The sequence below is a fragment of the Gouania willdenowi genome, chromosome 1 (assembly GCF_900634775.1).
Source record: "Gouania willdenowi chromosome 1, fGouWil2.1, whole genome shotgun sequence".
In the NCBI taxonomy this organism is placed as follows: Eukaryota; Metazoa; Chordata; class Actinopteri; order Blenniiformes; family Gobiesocidae; genus Gouania; species Gouania willdenowi.
This window is the reverse complement of record NC_041044.1, coordinates 34,215,561-34,235,456: the sequence shown is the minus strand read 5'-3', so window position 1 is coordinate 34,235,456 and position 19,896 is coordinate 34,215,561. Positions and strand designations below refer to the sequence as shown.

Genomic DNA, 19,896 nt, shown 5'->3' with positions numbered 1-19,896 from the left:
TGGAAACTGTTTCTTGAGGCATGAGGTGCCACATTATTATTTTTTTTATTCAGTTTATTTCTGACATGGTTACGTTCACTTTTTTTTTTTTTTACATGTTTTTTTTTTTTTTTTTGTACATGCTGAAAAAGGAGACGAGAGAAGCAGTTTGCTTATCTGGGTCCCGTCCCCTGTTTTACCATCGCAAATTTACATGGGTTTACATGTCTCTCTGGTCAAACATTCTTGAGTTGTTCTGAACAGTCCTTTTTTGTGTATTCTCATCTGTAGTCAGTGTTGTCTTTTTTTTTTTTTTATTATTCCTCCTCCTCTCTATCGTTGTTTGTGTTGGCCTTGTTCCCTGCCAGACGTTGTTAGCATTCCTCCAGTTCAAGAATAGTTCCTCTTTCGAAGGTGTTTTGAAGGTTTTTCCCTTTTCATCCATAATGTCACCACTCGGGAATGTCTCTTTTGGACACACAAGTTTGCAGCTTGTTTTGTCTCTACATCAAGGTTAATCCAGCTGTTGTTAGTTCTATTGGCAGTGTTGTATTTTCCACTGTTAGATTTAACTTGTATAAACACATTATTATATCTTAGTTCATAAGCAAGGTAGTAATTTCATTGTACAGGAAAACGTGTTTCTAACTGCACATATGACAATAAACACTTTGAATTTAAATTTAATGTAATCCTTAATCACCCCACCACCTAGCAATTGAAATGAATAAATGACAGACCTTTTTTACTCTTGGTTTCCACATTTAATTCAGTCTCCGTAAAATAATCACAGTCTGAGTTTTGTTTCAGTGTTTATATAAATCTGGGTCCATATCCATGATTACCATCAGTAATGGTGTTGTTTAGGTGGATCCTTCGTATTTTCCCAAGTCTTCCATCGTTTTGATGAGGATTGGTTTTCCGTTCTCTTTTCCCAATGGTGTGATGTAAATCCTGCAATTCCTTGTCCATGTTTTTAGAATCTTTCCTCCTTTTTTAATTTGGCGTGCCTTCCATGCGATGCTTGCATTTTTTTTTTGTCAGGCTTTCATTAATAAAAACCTTCGTTTCCTTCAGCTTTCTTCCTTGCTTCAGTAGTTGTCCTTTGAATTTCTTATTCGTGAAGGTTATTTTTACAGCTCTGTTATCATTTTTCTTTGGCAGGAGATGGCAGGAGTTGATGTTGTCAGGGTTCAGGACAATGTCCTTCGACTCCAGGTAGTTAATGACCTGTTGTTCAATCGATTTTGTTTCTTCGTCACTCGCGTAACTCCTGGGTTTTATCTTTAGGCCTGTGATAATGACATCTTTCTCTCTTTCCTTTTGTTCCAACTCTTCAACCCTGGCGTTCAACAGTTTTATCTCTTCAGCATTTCTTTCATTCTTTTCTTTCAGTACCTTTGCTTCGCTTTGTAGGTTTTCCAGTGAGTTTTCCAGCATCTTTTCCAACGACTTTATCTCGGCAGATAGGTTTCGTAGACCCTCGCGTATCATCTCCTTGACCTCTTCCAAACCCGAATTGGGTTCTGAAGGGCCTCCCTGCGGTTTTTCACCATTTTTCTTCAGCCTTGGGCCCAATTTTTCAGGCTGTTCAGCTGTAGCCAGCTGTAGCCAAGGTCGTGTTATCGGAGCGAATGAAAACACGTCTGCTCTCTCCAAAGACCAGAGATATATTTTGTCATATGTTATATATTGAGAATCTTAACCACATAAGAAAATTCATTGTAGCCTACAATGACTGTTCAAAGATTTTAATGAAAAGGCCAAGATGGGAAAGTTTGAGTCATCTGTTTGATCCACAGATTCATTTGTTGCCTTGAGACAGAAAGAACATCATCATCATGAGCCTGACTAAGGTTAAACTCAGTGCCATATGGTAACAATCTGAACTGTGGAGACTGTTTGTTGTAAATTATGGTCCATGTCTTTTATTTATCTTTTTAAATCTGTAATAAAGATTGATGATGATGATAAGTTTGTCACATTGGATTGAAAAACAATTAGGAACTTACTAGAGATGGACAATATTATCAGTCCACTGATATTATCAACCAACATGTGCCATGAAATGTAATATCAGTCGACTTCGGCATTGGTTTTTCCACCGATATGGAAAAATCGATCTATACTATTGTTTGAGACATGTTCAAAAGAAATATGGCACTTTTATCATAACTTAAGTTGAATTGGTTTTATTTTACACCGATTATGTTTTATGTGGAATATTTACAATAGCCAATAGGGCGTCACATTAAAAGTCAAGTTAATGTAATATTTCAATGTAGATATAGATCATGTGACCTATAATTAGGTTGGGGGAGGGGGGGTCTATATGTATATCAGTATTGTTAAATATGGAAATGAAGTGTTGGACAATATCGGCAAAAGACTAAAATCAAACATCTCTAGAAGATTCCTTTTCTGGATGAATTCCAGTAAAAAATTAATTTTTTCAAGCCTTACACAGTTACAACTCCACATTTTCCATTTTAAAACCTCCTGTAAAGATTCTTACCTTTAGAGCCACAGAGAACCTGAGGATGGTGTAGTTGATGTCATTGTCCGCAGTGTTTTCTGCCTCTATGGTCAGGGTCACGTCTGTCCCTGACAAAGCAGATGATGGAACTGATAAAGATATGGAGCCATTGGCTTTGCCACCATCACCTGCTCCTATGATTAGATTAGTGGAAAAGCTGAGAGTATAGCTGCGATCATTGGTGGCACGTATGGTGAACGTTCCAGTTGCAGAGTCGTTGACGACTCCGCCGAAGGCTGTGGCTACTGTGAACGGGATAGTGACAGTAGAGTCCGGCTCAATGTTGGTGTTGTTCACTTGGGCCTGAAGTCAAACGGATGGATGAATTTAAGAAAATAAAAACATATACAGTTGTTAGGAACATTTTCTTTGACAAAAAATGCTTAATTTTGGATGGAAATGTAGAGCTGCAACAGTGGAAAATATGTTATGGATTACTATATTGTATGAACACTATAATTATATTGTACAAACAAATGTACTTATATTGTTTGTACAATATGAGTATATTGTTTGTACAATAAACTATATTGTTCGTACAATATAGTTATATTGTTCATACAAGGTAATATCATGTTTGTACAATATACTATATTGTTCATACAATACAATTATATTGTTTGTATAATATAAGTATACTGTTTGTAGTACAATATATCATGTTTGTGCAATACACTATATTGTTCGTACAATATCATTCCGTTGTTTGTACAATATACTATATTGTTTGTACAATATAAATATATTGTTTGTACAATATAATTATATTGTTCATACAATATACTATCATGTAGTATATTATATTGTTTGTACAACATAATTATATCCAAAATATATGTTCCCCTGTGGCAGCTCAATGCTTCCGTAATTTTGGACTAATACATGAGTGTGGTACTTCTCACTGTCACTAAAATGCTGGAAGTCTTGATCTGTGTGGACGCTTGTCTCATGAGGCTGGTACGTGTAGACCTGGAGGTGGAGTTGCTGTACTCTCCTTTCAGCAGAAGCACAAAATCACCCGAGGGCACTTCACGAAATGTCACCAGGTAATCACCGCTGCCCATCCACTGAGTACACAAGAACAAAAGCAACATTATCCTTTGGTATGAATATGATGTAAAGCCCTGGTTCCCACCACTGCCTACAAACTAGCTGTGATCTAGGTTGTTAAGTAAAAGCTTGAGACAAAAACCAAATTAAGGCCCAGTGTTTATGTTTCCTATATTAAAGAGGTTTGCATGAATTACTAAATCATTCTAGCAAGGAGGATGGATCGGTACCGTGTCCGACCAGGTTTAACAGACAGTTAGGACCCAGACAGACACAGAAGGTTTGATGCAGGTTTTATTCTAACAATAGTTCGTAGGTTGACTGATATGAAGAGGGTTCCCAGAGCAGAGCCTCCCGAGCTCACTAACATGGGATACGACCCAAAAATGTTGATATCAAAATGGGGTCACGATTGTATAAAGGTTGGGAACCACTGCACTAAATACTGTTTCATTCCACTTATTTACAAAATTAGATATTTTAACATGTGTGTTGTCACTCATTCATTCCATCATTATGCTCTATAGTTGGTTTTAAATAGTTTTCTCAACCAACAATTTAATGCAGGGCCGGTTCTGGGTAATATAGTGCTCCAAGCGGGATGTAGACTTTGGCGGGTCAGCACATTAATTTTTCATATTGAGCTTTTTTGTTCTTTTTATTATTTATTTAAAAGAAAACATGTCAAGTAAATGTGTAGGATGGGTTGAAATGTATTATTCGTATCTTTTATTTTTTTATTTTATTTTTTAAATTTCACTTTGAGAATTCAAATTTTGCGCCCCTCCAGCAGATGATGCCCCAGGCGACCGCCTGGTTTGCCTATGCCCAGAGCCGGCCCTGATTTAATGGATCCTAAAGAGACCCTCTGCTTTGGAATAGTTTACCTCCCCAAATAAGATCCATATCTTCCTACTCACTCTTTAAAAGGCAGGTAAAAAAACATCTTATTCATTCATGAATCCTCCTACATTACACTGTATTATGACTTCGTGCCCTCTCTCACTTTAATCTATGCCACCATGATTACAATCCACATGTAATATGTATGTTTGTATTCACATGTGTTTGTGTGTGTGTATTTTAAGTTTGTACTTAGTTATTTATGTATATGTATTTATTTATTTTCAATTAATATTTAGTTCAATATTTGTCTTTTGATGTAAATATTTTTGTACTTTGTTTATATATTAGTTTTCCTCATTTATTAAAGTTTAATTGTGCTATTTGGCCTCATGATTTTATAAGTGTATGTTTGTTAGCCTTTGTTTTAAATTGTTTGTGTTTATTGAAAGGGCTGGAGCCCTTTGGGTTTCATTCCCTCCTTCCAACTTTATTGTTGTTGTTTTTTTGTAATGTGTGCTAAATAAATGAATGAAAAGGAAAATTGAAGCAATGAAGCATAGAGTTTAAAATCCTCCTTTTAGCATACAAAGCTCTACATGATCAAGCTCCTGTGTATCTTAAAGACCTGTTAGTGCCCTATCGTCCAGGCAGATCACTCCGCTCTCAGTCTGCTGGTCTCCTGGAAGTTCCTAAAGTATCCAGAAGTAGAACAGGAGGCAGATCATTCAGCTACCAGGCTCCTCACCTTTGGAACCAGCTCCCAGTCTTAATACGGGAGGATGCTACTCTCTCCACCTTTAAAAGTAAACTCAAAACTTACTTATTTGCTAAAGCATATACCGTACAATAGCGTTAACCTAAACACTAGGAAAAAAGCTCTAAAATTAAAAATAGGAACTAAGAACTAAGATTATATAGTAGAACACCAACATTATATTCAAACACGATCCACCATCTACACATAGCTCCAATGGGCTGCAATGAGATGTTTTGTCCAGGGACAGGGTTGTGCCAGTTTGTATACAACCCCCCACTTCTGTTCCTTGTTGCATACCCATCATACTGCTCACACTGCTTCACACCATTTACACTGATATCCACCACATATATACAGTATATATATATATATATATATATATATATATATATATATATATATATATATATATATATATTTTGCCTGCAGTCTGTGCCTTCTCCTCGCCCTCTGCTCTGTTTTCTGTTTCAGGTGTCTTGATGCTGGAGATAGTGGCTCCTGATCAATGGTTCGCAGCTCAACTAGTCTGGAACACTTGGATGGACTATCCTTCTATCCTATACTGTTTGTCCCTCTGTTCACTAACCCCAACCAGTCGAAGCGGATGGCTGCCACCTCTGAATCTGGTTCCGCTGGAGATTTTTTCCTATAAAAAAGAGGGAGTTTTTTCTTCACACTGTCGTTAAATGCTTGTTCTTGTGGATCTTGTTGGGTTCTTTCTTTTTTTTTACTGTGGACTTTATATTTTGTTCAGCGCTTTGAGATGACTTTGTTGTATTTTGCGCTATATAAATAAAGTTGAATTGAATTTAATTGAATAGTTGTGAGAAAGCATTGTCATGCATATAAAACACAGACTAATTACACAGTTTAAAATTGTAACATGCCTGGATGGATCCATTAACTTGGGTTGGTCCTGAGTCGTCCAACAGAGAGACGTCTGTCACCGTGACCGTGTTACTTCCTGTCATGGTAACCATCAGAGTGGCATTACCACCTGAAAGTTGTAACACAACAGAAAGTGAATGAAGATGAGTGTCACAACAAGTGATTCATCCTGCAAAGCTGAGTGTGCATCTCTTTGACCCATGCACGACTCAATTGTTTCCCTTAGAAATGTAATCATCAGATCAGTAGCCTGAGCAACTGTCCATTTATACCTGTGTCACTGTTCATGTCCCGCTTCTAAAGTGCAAATTCACTCTAAAACAATAAATACTAATAAAAAGAAATTAAATTAGAGATTAAGATAGGAAGGAACAAAACTAAACAAAGATGAGAACACAAAAGTCCGAATATAAATGTGTTTGATTCAACCATTATCTTAATATAAAATCATTCACATGTAAATATATTGTATGATTTATTTTCAAAATCCAGTTATACTTTTGTCTGCAAGACAACCCCTTGATTTACTGTTGTTAACTACAACCAACATTACAATGGGAAATGTATGTTAAACAAGCAACATGGATATTAAATCAGTCACAGAAACAGAGAAGAAGGACATAGACAAGGCATGGTGGTCAGGGGGCCCTTGGTCTGATTTTGTGTGGCCCCCGATGTGATTCCCTAAGAAGTTCATTTGACACATGTGTAGTGAGGTGAGTTACACATTTTCCAGTGTCCTTGAATGCACCATTGCTTCCTGTGCCACTCCCTGCCCCTCTGTGGGCCTTAATTAGGTCATCTAGACCACCTGTGCACCCCTTTGGTTTGGCCATGCTTGAACGTTGGCTTGGTTTGGTGCAGCATGGATGTAAGTAACTATTTCTTTTATTTGAATGTTTGTTTTATTATGACAAACATTAATGTTGGTCACTGTTTTAGGCCTGTGTCAAATTCTGTTTAAGAGACTACCCTGAGATACTTGTGGTGCCGGAACAGAGTGAGCCAGCTAACTATATCTAAGCTAACATAATGTAGCGGTCAATGTTCACTGTTAATGCCAATTCAGTTATTTCTGTTACACTTTGCCACTGCTGTCATGTTATGCTCTTTAGTTTAGTGTTTGATTTTGGTTTTTCCTACTTAACCATTAAGCATCTTGATTAGTTTTGTACAACATTTTTTTGATGTGTGTTACTAATTTAGTTTGCTGTGTTTTGGATTATGTTTTGTAACCCTTTCATTATTTGGATACGCCAGTATTTGTGTTGTGGTTTTAAAAAGCAATTAGAAACAATAATGATGTAATTTTAAATTGTGAAGACTTGGGGGAAAAAAGATTATGATTACAAAAATACACTAGACTCCAAAGACACACTTAATGACATAAAAAGTTCACACAGCTCTTTGCTCTTTTTGGTATTAATGCTCATTAATACAGAAAATGGTAATTATTCTAAATACTGATGTGGCTCTCGGATCAGACTCACATGGTTTTTGTGGCCCTCGCTGTGATACGTTTATACAGGAGTAATGTCGCCCTCTAGCGGTGCTTGAGTGTCCAGGCTCTGATTACTAATCAGATCTACCTCAATACAGTACTGAAATACCTAATCCACACAAATATACTACAATTTTAGATATTGGAGAATAATGTTAAAATTAATTTCATTTATTGTTTATTTAACAGAGACATTGAGTTAGCAAATAACTCATTTACAGCATCTGCAGTCTCTGGGCAGGATAAACAAAAACATACAAGGTAGAGATACAAGAAACAAAACAAAAAAACATGACAATTCATATGTTTAGACAAGTGTTTGTACAAATATATCTTTATATTTTTTATATTCAAATGTCATTTAGCAGATGCTTTTGTCCAAAGCGATGTATAAACAAGATGATGGAAGGAATCAAACCATAGGAGATTTGCGCCAAACAGAATTTGTGTAAGAATGATGAGTAACATAATTGATCATGTTGACTACAAAAATTTGCATCGACGTATCATTTAATGGTTTAAATTCATGATGAAATTGGGCTGGCGGCCGCTTTCTGCTTCATTTATGCTGCTGTACCAAACATAAACTGCTTGGTGCAGTGTTACGTCACCGTTTACATTGTAAAGACGAATTGCGCAACAGAAGAAGAACCAACCTAAAGTCTCAAAAGTTTGGCACCATTTTACTGAAAACGCATACTACACATCTGTGACATGAAACTAACAATAATATGTTATACTCTGTAATTATTTATATAAATTATATTAAGAATTGTCTTTTTTTCAAATGAACTTTTGACCACTGGAGAGGCAATGCTACACACCCACCTCCGCGAACTCTGCGTATGAATCAAACTTATTTGTTCTAACCAGTTTTGCTGATTTATATAATTTAGTATTATACATATTCCTGAGCTCTATGTTTTAAATTAAACACTAGGGAAGGATGCATCTCAAGACGATTGATGACAAGTGAGTCCATCTGCCAAATGTAGTATTCAGTTAAATGTGAATATGGTCTGACCTGAGAGAGGACGGCTCTCCTTTAGGCTGAAGTCTCCATGGGCTCCCCCGTGTTCCTCCACAATGTTATAAATGAAGTCCACTGAACTTTGACCTGAAGCATCAGAATTCATGTTATACTGTGGACATAATCTGCCAGAATATTGTAATCATGTTGACTTTAAATATGGTTCATACAACTGACCTGTGATCTTAACCGAGTAGGGACTATCAGAGGTAACACTAAATTGCCATATTCCTGTTTCATTATCAGTTCTGATTCTCAGTCGTCGTAGATTTCCTGCCGTGGTGATTGATGCCAAAGGACCACTGGTCTCATTGGAGGCCTGGGACACACCTGGGTTAGAAAAACATCATGATATAGATACTGATCTCTGGGTTATGATGGAGCATGAAGTATTAACCCTCCTATTATCCTTAGGGTCAATTTGACCACATTCAAAGTTATCATTTCAAAAATAATAGTTAAATATATTTTTTGCTTTGCAGTTTATGCAAGATACACTGACTCTAAAACTGAAAGTTTGACCTGATGGTGGCGCTGCAGGAAAGGTCATATCATCACCACAACCAATAGGGTTCATACTCTTGTGGTCATTAAAGGGGCAGTATTATGAAAAATTCACTTTATAATGGTTTTGCTACAGTGATATACATTCCTTTAGCCTCATTCAGAGGGCCAAAGTTGTGAAAAGTTCAGTTTCCTCCCTCCCTTGTTATTCTATATTTTGTAAAAAGTCAGCTCCAAATGGGCGAGTTGAATTTTTTTTCGCTATTTGATGTCACCTAACAGAAACTCCTCCTCCTACCCTATAAGAATGTGAGCTCCTCCTTCTCAAACTACCTCACAGCTAAAACAAATACTGCGATTTAATATTGAATATATTTTATACTTTATTTTCATATATGTAAAGTTACATACAGGAAATGTGTTCACTGCATTTAACCCCTCCCTGAGGAGCAGTGGGCAGCCACGTTGTAGCACCCGGAGCAATTCCATTTTTTGTACCTGTTTTATTTCATAATATTTAATGTTAGTTATATTATGGATAGGTAATGGAGGATGAGGCTCCTCTCACCGAGGGGACGGGATGCACTGTGGCTTGCCTTTGTCCATGTGGTGGGAGAATCTCCAATAAGGACAGACACGAAGCCTGCTCGAGCTGCCTGGGCATTGAACATGCCCGAATGGCGGTCAAATCCCCGGGCACTTTGAAGATTTCGCACTGTCCCAGGATCCAGCAATAATGGAGATAACCATGGTCTCTAATGTGTCACCATACCCAGGCCTGCTCACTGCGGTCTATGGGTATAGTGTTGGGCAACGTGGTGGTCCAGGAGCGTGCTCGACCTCGCTAAGCTGACGGACGCTGAAAAATGCGATATCGTGGATGCTCCCATCATTCCTGAGGTAAATTTTGGCTCCGCGCTGTCTTCTATGCAGCAGCGCTGTGAAGCCAGGAAGAAAGATGAGGCTCCGTCTTCCCAGGAAGCCCCTGCTTGCGTCTCCTCCGGCATGGTGGGGAACGGCCCCGCAGCCTGCTCCCCAGGGTTCTCTGTTCCAAGTACCTCCACAGCCTCAGTGAGGCCTGCCTGCCTGGTCCGACAGCTGCTGCGCCGGCGCAGCATGCCCAATACACACAGGCACGGAGAAAGATGTTACTCCTGACTGTTCTTCGTTCTCCAGCTTTGACTTTTTTGCTTTCACGCGTGCTCCCACGAACGTCTCACACCCCGTCCTCCCCTCTATCAAGGCTTGACCCTCTGATTGGGAGAGACGGACAGGCTGTTGCCTCTCTGCATGTCCACAAGCACACACGCACTCACACACCTGTTCAAACAACAGTGGTGGGTTCATCGTTATTGATGATTTCAATTGATTTTACTGATGATTTTAAATGTTCTTATTGATTTTAAGCTGTTGAATGTTTTATCATGTAAAGCACATTGAGTTGCCTTGTGTATGAAATGCGCTATACAAATAAATTTGCCTTGCCTTCATCACCCACGCCCCTCGGCCAAAGGCCTAAGGCCTGGGGCACATCTTGTGAAAGCAAAATCTGCCTCAATAAGCAGAGTGATGACGGAACCTGTCATGCCCAACCGGGGAGAGGCCTTGGCCCCCTCCTGGTAGGGTGTAGCGGCTTTCCCGTCGTCATTTTGTCCCCTGGAATGAGCGAGGTACGCTTGTCCTGGGGGGTATGGCATCGTCCCACCGACAAGGGGCTCCTCCACGGTCCACCCCAATGGTTCCATCATAAGATCTGGCGGTGGTTCTGGAGGGACTTTGAGGTCCCCCATTCAATTCGGTTCACCTGTCATGCGCTCAGCTTTTCCCGGGTGATGAGAGAATCATTCTGAGGCCCAACCCGGCTTTCGTGCCGAAGGTGGTGGGCTTATGTTCTTCCGTCGACCTGCTGGCCTTTTCTGCCTCACAAGATGAGCAGCGGCCTCATCTGTTGAGCCATGTTTGTTACTGTCTTGATGTAATCAGACTCCAGCCTTGAAGGTTGGTGCCGCTCGATAAGCATGCCTACACTACGGGAGGTTCCTTATCCCATAGTGAGACATCTCACAAAATATTATGAAATAGAACTTTAGGTTACTTTCGTATTCCCAGTTCTGAGTGAGATGTCTCACCAGACTACCCTTCTTTCTCAAACAAGGGGAAGAGGTTTGCTTATTTGAATGGTGCGCACCTGACCGTGTCCTCCTTTTATAGGAGGGTCTCACAGCGAACTGTCGCGCGAAGAAGAAAAAAACCAACGTACTGTAGCAGCTCCGGTGAGTGTTTGAAGCAGCTGACTCAGCTTATTGACTCAGCTGCCGCGTACACACCCTGAAACAGTGTGTGGATAGCAAAAGAAAATCACTAGTGATCAGCTGTTGTGTGGAGTCAGCATCTACAGACCCGCCTACTCATGAATATGCACAAGTAGGCCCTAAAACAGCCTGTTTTTAGAACTGCTCAGAAAGTCACTTTTGAGAGGGCTTAAACTCTGTAAAACATGTGAGATTGGGAAAATAAACCTCAAATACTATGTTGTTGGGGTTCTTCGAACAAAGGGAGAAAAATAGCATAATACCGGACCTTTAACTCATTGAGTGCCTTCCACGTCTTTAGACGTTATTTGGTTTAGTAACGTGGAATGCCATTCAAATCTAAAGACGTGTTTTTCGGCTGGGGTTGCAAGGAGACAGTGTGACAAAGGTCTCCCATGAATATTTAACTTGTACCATTGGATGAGAGATCACCCATGATGGGCAGAGCTCAGAAAAAGAGGACAAGAGTTTACGAGACAAGAGTTGATGCTGAAGTTCCCAGCAGCTCACAGCAGCACACACTCAACCAGAGCATGTGTGGCATTAAGTGAACTGTTGAGAGTATCGCAATAGTGAGAGCAAACAATCAAAAACCAGGGCAAGAGTTGACACTCAGAATGTCCGGGAGGAGGAGGAAATTGCGTGTGTAGAAAATGATGGGGCAAGACTTGGAGGAAGGCCAGTACAGTAAGCAAATCATTCCACTCTGACCCAGATAGCAAAAATTATAACAATTTTGCCATCAAAAGCCCGGTCTCAATGTTGTTTTTGTAGTTTTATACAAGGAAACCAATGTTGAGGTGTCCCTAAAGCAAAAAAAAAAAAAAAATTGCTTCAAAGTCACTATTTCAGATTGTCATTGGACAAAATATTTTCTGGGTCTTGAAAAATCAGTGAAAATCATTGCCTCTGAAAATGACTGGCAGTTAATGTTTTAGAAGATTTGGAGGAAAAGTATTCAAATTAATTGTAATTCAAACGTTTGGCCTGATGGTGGCACAATAGAACAGGTCAAGGTTTTATTATCAAGGGGTTATATATGTATTCAGATTGACCCCAAGGGTAAAATGTGTAATATTTGAGGATAATAAGGGTTAAATAATATGAATAGTGAATGCAGCACCTGTGGAGCTGGTGAGTTTGAATGAGAGAGATGAGTCCCCTGTGACATATGCAGTCAGGTTTTGTGTCAAATCATCCACAGTGAATGTGAAATTGTTATTCCTTCCAGGATTCACCACCGCCTGAAATATTGTCACCTTAAGTGAAGAAGGAAGTGAGGTCATGGCATTGCATAATATACAATTTCCAAAGAGTGATGTGCTTTCCTGAATAATGTCTCACCACCGCACTGGCTAATGAGTCTTCTATAACGCTCGTAGCCATAGATAGGTCTGCCTTGGTCACCTCAATGGACTGACCCCCAGAGGCTTGGGCTAGATCACGATACAACTGAGCGTCTGATTGGCCCAGCGCTCGAGTTATCACACCCTGCGAGCTTCTGCGACGCCGACGGCTGGAGAGGACACCAGTCAACATGAAAGTCACCTAAAAGTAAGGAAAAAAGAGCACAACACACATGCAGAGGTTATACTCAGGTCAGGGGTGTACAAGGAGAAAAAATCAGCCTTGGCATTTTATCTCCAGACCAGCCCACTACATTATCAGAGGACACCACGTAGAAGCCGTTCCTTTCCTTAGTTCTGACACTTTTTTCAGATCTTAGCTACCTTTTGTCAATAAATATAATTTTCTTCCTTTTTTTTGTCCATATTTACAAATTCTTTGACACTTTTATCCAATTTTGTAAATATTTGCAGGTTTTTTTTTTTTTACACTTTTATCCAATTTTTGTCTTGAATTTTTTTTGGCCACGTTTCATCCAAATAAGATAACTTTTGCCCAATAAATACCACTTGTTTCCTTTCCCCCTACATTTTGCCTCTTTTTGTTCCACATTTTGGCCCTTTTTCAACATTATTTGCCACATTTTGCTCATTAAAGCTGCCCTTTGCCATTACATATCATGTGGTTCCTCTTTATTTGCTCATTTTTTGACCGCTCTTGACTGCTTTTGGCCCATTTTAGTCACTTTACACTCTTCTTGCCACGTATTTGTTGCTTTTAGACCGTTTTTGGCCACTTGTTACCATGTCTCCCTCAACTCGCTCTATAAAAAAAAAACTAAAAAAGCGGACCAGACCGGCCTACTTCGGGTCAACGGCCCAACAGGACGATGCCTGGTATGGCAGATGGCCAGTCCACCTCTATCATAGGTTTGTATTCACACATTTTTCACAAACATGAGTGACTTTATTTGGTACCTAAAAATTGTAACATTATTTTCTGCATTCTGTTATTTCATTTTATTAAAAGAAAAAGTTAGTAGGAAATTCCTTACCTCTGACTTAGAGCTTTCAATGAGGGCTGTCACGGTGCTTTTCAGGTGAGCATCTTTAGCTGGAGCATCAGTGAAGACGAAGATTTCCGAGGAGGATGGCGCTGCAGTCAAGGCAAGCTGATTTCAAAGTAACAAATAATTGAAAAGTTTGTTTCTTCTAGGGTAATGCGTAGTTAAATTTGAGTCAAAAACAACATTAATGAGAAATAATAATTCACGACTTGATTAGAAAACGAGGTGATTGCAAACACCTGCAGTCCAGACAAGCATAGTTCTGGGATGTCTCCTCCGCCACTTGCTGTTAACCTGTTGATGCGTTCTTTGAAAATGTCTGCGTTGGTTGTCAATGTAAGAGGCCCAACACCTACAAGGAGAAAACATTTTATTGGCCCCACATCGGCAAATTTTATTTTGGTACAAAAGACCTGAGGACAATCTGCCTATAGTTTAAAAGGAGTTTATCCTCCATTGTTGCATTTGCTTGCTTTTTTATTGTTTTTATTATAACAAGGTTAAAGCGTTTAGGTAGGTGCAGGGGTGGACTGCATAGCCATCTGGCATAACATGCATCGTCCCTCGTTGGCCGGTCCAGTCCGCTACGTTTTTTTCTTTGACAAGCGAGGCTGACATGGTAACAGGTGGCCAAAAAAGTTCCAAATGTGGCAAAAACATGGCAATAAAAATGTGTTAAGTGACTAAAGTGGGCAAAAAGCAGTCAAGAGTGGCCAAAAAATGGGCAAATAAACAGGAACCAAGTGGTATGTAATCGCAAATGGTAGCTTAAGTGAGCAAAATGTGGCAAACAATAGTGAAAAAGGGCAAAAATGTGTAACAACATTGAAGGAAAAAAGGAAAGAAGTCTGATTTACAGCTTATTTGGATGAAAAGTGGCCAAAAAAATAATTAAGAAAGGACAAAAATTTGACAAAGAAAAAAAATCAAAAAGTTAATTTTAAGATTTTCTGGGGGAATAATTATTAAAAGACAAAGAGCCACATGTTGAGCATCATTAAATTAATAATGGCTTCCATGTGGTGTCCGCTGATAATTTAATGGGTTGGTCTTGACAGACAATGCCAGGACTGAATTGTTGTCCCAGTCCACCCCCTATTTGACACTATGTACATTAAAATTTACTTTAAATTAATCAAAGTGATAAATGACAATTAACAAAGTGTGAGAATCACAAACCTGGGTCATTGAAAGGTACTAGTATGTAAGCAGATGGTTCCTGCGGGGTTCCTCTTTTACTGTCAATTATCTCGAAAGACACCCTCTTTGCTTCGGCAATGCCATCACTCATGCTGCCCGTGGTGTCGATAACAAAGCATAGCACAGAGGACTGAGAGAGGCCCATCAGTCTGCAGAAAGAGAACAAACAAGCCACTTTATCACTCTACGCTTGGTACTTCCTTTCTGGAAAATCCTGTTCATTATTGGTTCCAGTGATTAATTTTGTCTTTTTTTTTTATAGTATGTTAAATTGTGTTTGTTTTTATTCAGACAAGGTTTTTTGGGAATTTTTTTATTCACTTTTTTTTTTTTTTAATTTTGAGACTGCCCTGACATCGCGGGTCAATAAAACTGATTGACAGATTCATCAGCCAATCAGGTGTGTTTGCTTTCAGCCAATCATATAGCTCCTTACATTTTCTCCACACTTTTAAACCAATTGCAAAGCTACTGATATGTGCGCATGCGCAATGTTCAAACAAGAACAAGACGCGCTAGACTACAATGGCGGACAGAAGAAACAGCATAGAGAGACTTAAAGGCGGATTTAAGGTTCTGCGTAAAATCCCCCGTCGTAGGCGCAGACCCCCTCCCCGTAACCTTATGTGCACCTCTCAAAAATCCTGACTAGTCAGCTAGGGCTGTGATTGGTCAGCTCCAAACCTCAGCCCCTGTCACTGCCTTTTCCACTCACACCGCCATGTTTCACCTTTTGTGTAGCGATACGAGAGTTATTTCTACAGTGGATTGAGTCAAAGAGAGAACGGAGATGGACTACAAGTGCCAGAGTTTTATTACTTCCTTTCATGGCTGCAGCACGTGAAGCACCACCAAATGGAGTCAATCACAAACAAACTGCCTCGTCTCTGTACCTACAGTGTGTGTGTTTCATTAACAGTAAACAATGACCAACATACTGTGGAGGCTGATAGAGGAGCAGACATGTCGTTATGTTTAAAGCAATCTTTACAGCGCTATCCCGCTCCAACTCCCCGCTTCCCAGCGCTGTGGACCCGGTTACCTCGCTGCTCTCTTTCTGCTCTACGGCAGGGTCGGTGTCTCCTCACCCCCGGCATGACTGTTGAACGGAGCAGTCGACAGTCCTCTTGATACACTTTTATACTTTGTTTACGAGTTACCTATGTTTATATTCAATAATAAAGTGCACGTTTTAATGTTTGTGTCCAACTAAACACACATGCTTAGGTACAGTAGTAATAATCCAGAAATAAATGACATTTTAAGATGCTTAAAAAACGTAAAACATTTTTCTGTGACCGGAAGATAAACAAGGGCTTTTTAATGCTCATTTATAATAACAACACATAGCCACACCCCCTAGCAGCAGGGCAGCCAATCGCATAGTGAGGCGTTCCCTCCACGCCGAAGTAAGAGGGCCGACCTCCACATCACAATGAGGGAATGCCCCCGGCGTAGGTCCTGATGCTGAACCTTAAGCCTGATTTAAGGTTCAGCGTCAGGACCTACGCTGGGGGCATGTCGTCAACGTGATGCAAGTCTCTCCAAGCTGTCTCTTCTGTCCGCCATTGTAGTCTAGCGCATCTTGTTCTTGTTTGAACACACACACACGTATCAGTAGCTCTGCAATGGGTTTAAAAGTGTGGAGAAAATGTAAGAAGCCATATGATTGGCTGAAAGCAAACACACCTGATTGGCTGATGAATCTGTCAATCAGTTTTCTTGACCCGCGATGTCAGGGCAGTCTCAAAATTCACCGCAGAGATTTCTCTCACAAATGCAGTTTGTAAATGCACATTCAGCAATTTGCATTATTCGTGGATGTATATCACAAGTGTGCCTCAAAATAATATTTGTGAAGTAGAGCGTGTGCATTTCCAAATTTATATTACAAGTTTGCATAAAATATGTATTTGCAAAACAGCCTGTGTGCATTTGTGAATTTGAAATACAACTGTGAAACAAAGCATGTGCATTCGTGAAAAACCCTGCATGAGTTCATTTATTTTGATACTGTTCTGATTCCATACATTTGTGATAGGAAGTGTTCTACCGTGATTTATTAAGTTTCTTTACCAGACAAGGAAGACAGAAGAATTCGCAAAATCTAAATAGCGCAATAAAAACTGGTAATGGAAAACCTGAATGTCAAAAAAACACTCAAATATTGCTAAAAGATTTGTACACTGTCATGAGGAGGATTATCAGATGATTTGATATTGAAATGTATCGCAAAAGCACCATGGAAACAGACCTGATCACATGACCACTTCTCTCCAAGAAATCATGGCGTGGTATGTGCCACATTAGACTTCAGATCATACCGCAAAAAAGGTACATCTCCTACAGCTATTCTGATATCTTCCAGGAGTTCCACAGTAGCATCCACAGCCAGGTTAGCTGCATCTTTGTGAAGGAAGCCATGGCTGGACCCAACTTTATCCTTGTTGATTCCTCCTACAGGATCCCGTTTACTTGTTCTGTCTAGGGATCCACCATGACTGCATTTACCTACAAAAGATATGAAATATTTTAAGCTGCATTACTTTGGATGAAAACTGCTAAACTTGACCTCCTTTGTTAAAAAAGTGACATACTGTATGAAAGAGCTGTGAAATCTATCCACAGCTAACATTTTAAGGAGATACCTGTTGGTTTTTTAGAGGAGAAGATGTTGAAGTAGCCTGATGTGAGAAGACCCTGTTGCAGGACGTCAGGCAGAATGTTGTTTTTACAGTTGTTTCCATTACAATTTCTACAGGTTTGAACGTCCACTCCTGTAGCATATTTAATGACCAGGTTAAACATTTAATTATTAAGTGATTTAAAAAAAAAAAAAAATTAAAAGGTGAGTATATGTCATTTAGGTTTTATTCCCTGACTAATAAAATGTGCCAAACTCAAAATTTTGATTTAAAAAATGTAAAATTCTGAAAGCTCTTCTTTAAAAGGTAAAACAGGTCTTGTTCATTTAAATGAAATAATTTGTGTTGAAAGCTTCAACATAACAGAGAGGGAGGGATAACATTCTTACATGACTTAGCAACATTAGGAATCTTTCAATCAATAATCTCTGTATGTGTTTGTGTGTTTTGCACATAGCAGAAAATGAGCTGACAATTAGTTAGACTTATGGAATTTTCATTAAAGTATTGACAGACGTATGCTTTGTTGCCAAAAATGTGTTGATCTTATACACACACAAAGAGGTTAAAGAATACACACCTGCTAGATTTGTCAGGGTTTGGTCAGGCTTGATGAGTGAATTGTATGGAGCATTGTTTCCCAACTCCACCCAGTTACTGTGGCTGTAGAAGTCCTTTATAAACATATTACCAACATCACTACATAGGTTGACATTTACCAATCATTCAACACATTTCCATGAAGACCACAATCAAAAAATCATGTCTCACCTGTAGGGTGTGACAGACTTGACCCAGAGTCCATCGACCTGCAATGTAGTTCTCATCCTTCACACTGGCTTTCACGGCAGAAACACCTTTTGATTGCAATACAATAAACCTTTAACATTTAATTATTGATGCATTGGTTAGCATGAATTAGTATGCTAATACATTACATTTTTACCAGAGGTGAAAGCATCAGATTACAAGAATACATTTGTGGAAAACATTGTCACAGCTGTGGCAAAGTGGACTTCCACCTCAACTTTTTTGTACAAAAACGTGTATCTTTGGCCTAATGGGTATTATCACCAAAACTGCTGCAGTTGATGTTCATACAGTACATTAGTTCAATTATTTCTGCTTCCATAGTCTTCCCTATTAAGAATTGGGTTTATATTTGATGTTAATCTCTAGGATTTTTTGGGCGTACTACAGATTTCTGTATTTAAAACATGATTTATTGTCACTCAGTATCATATGTTTCCAAAATTTCACATAAACTGTAACCATAAGGGTTCTACTTCCATCTTAAAAAAAATAAGCCACGTAGGTCATGTAGAAGCTTAGAATGTTATTTGTTACAAGTATGTGATTTTCGGAGAAAAGTGGCTGGTGCTTAAGAGGTTAGGTACGTTTTAAAAGAAGTAAAGTCATTTGTTACATTTCTAGACCCAACCGTTACTCGGTAAAATATTATTTTTGAACTTTGTGAAATTACAAAAAATTAAATGACCAGACAGAAATGAAATACAGCACATCATAGCCGACCAATCAGATTAAATGTAATGCACGGCGCTAAAACAGCATTGAATGGAGTTTTTTTTTTTTTTTTTACAGTTTTACAGTTAATAAATGTCGCTATACTTGGATCGTAAGATTTTTTTAAATTTTGAATTGAATTAATTGGTGTTATTTTATTTGAAAAAAGAATTGTACATTTTGAAATTTTCAAATTGTGCAAGATTTGGTCTTTTCCTTTTTAAGTTTCTACATGTTGCTGTAGATGTTTACTGTATGCAAGGGAACCGTGGCTATATTTATTACCAAAAATGAACTTGGGGTGGATTTTGTTTTTATTTTGAGTACTATTTAATTGAACTACTTGTTACTTGTACTTGAGAATTTTATGTTTGACTTACTTGTACTTGAGTACTTCTACTTGAATAGGATATATCAGTACACTTTACACCTCTGATTTTTTACATATAAATAGACAGGACAACAATAGACAAAATCAATAAGAGACATTTTACACGTGTGTGAAAATACTAAAAGTAGAGAAATGTATAGATAAATATATTTTCCCAGTTTTTATTTTAAGTCTATGAAAGTGTAGCTGATACTTATGATTATGTCAACATGAACCAGCTTTTGAACACAGGAATGACATATATTTCTGTATTTATTTATAAATGAATGTGTTCATGCACTTTTCCCTCTCACTCATAAATCTATTAGACCAATCATGTT

At 38.7% G+C, this 19,896-nt stretch overlaps 1 protein-coding gene across 5 annotated transcripts in view; it reads right to left on the bottom strand.

Moving 5' to 3' along the window:
• The window catches only part of LOC114463130 (von Willebrand factor A domain-containing protein 7-like), a 35,098-nt gene that overhangs the window by 3,904 nt on the left and 11,298 nt on the right, over window positions 1–19,896 (bottom strand). For all 5 annotated transcript variants that reach the window (XM_028446417.1, XM_028446408.1, XM_028446425.1 and 2 more), the window contains 14 exons: window positions 18,433–18,518; window positions 18,242–18,335; window positions 17,665–17,793; window positions 17,341–17,527; window positions 14,996–15,165; window positions 14,056–14,168; window positions 13,805–13,921; window positions 12,748–12,951; window positions 12,527–12,662; window positions 8,765–8,917; window positions 8,582–8,674; window positions 6,056–6,165; window positions 3,418–3,582; window positions 2,495–2,818 (listed from right to left, as the gene is read on the bottom strand). In XM_028446417.1, coding sequence (XP_028302218.1) covers window positions 2,495–2,818; window positions 3,418–3,582; window positions 6,056–6,165; window positions 8,582–8,674; window positions 8,765–8,917; window positions 12,527–12,662; window positions 12,748–12,951; window positions 13,805–13,921; window positions 14,056–14,168; window positions 14,996–15,165; window positions 17,341–17,527; window positions 17,665–17,793; window positions 18,242–18,335; window positions 18,433–18,518 — 2,081 coding nt within the window. The remainder of the gene's footprint in view (window positions 1–2,494; window positions 2,819–3,417; window positions 3,583–6,055; window positions 6,166–8,581; window positions 8,675–8,764; window positions 8,918–12,526; window positions 12,663–12,747; window positions 12,952–13,804; window positions 13,922–14,055; window positions 14,169–14,995; window positions 15,166–17,340; window positions 17,528–17,664; window positions 17,794–18,241; window positions 18,336–18,432; window positions 18,519–19,896) is intronic.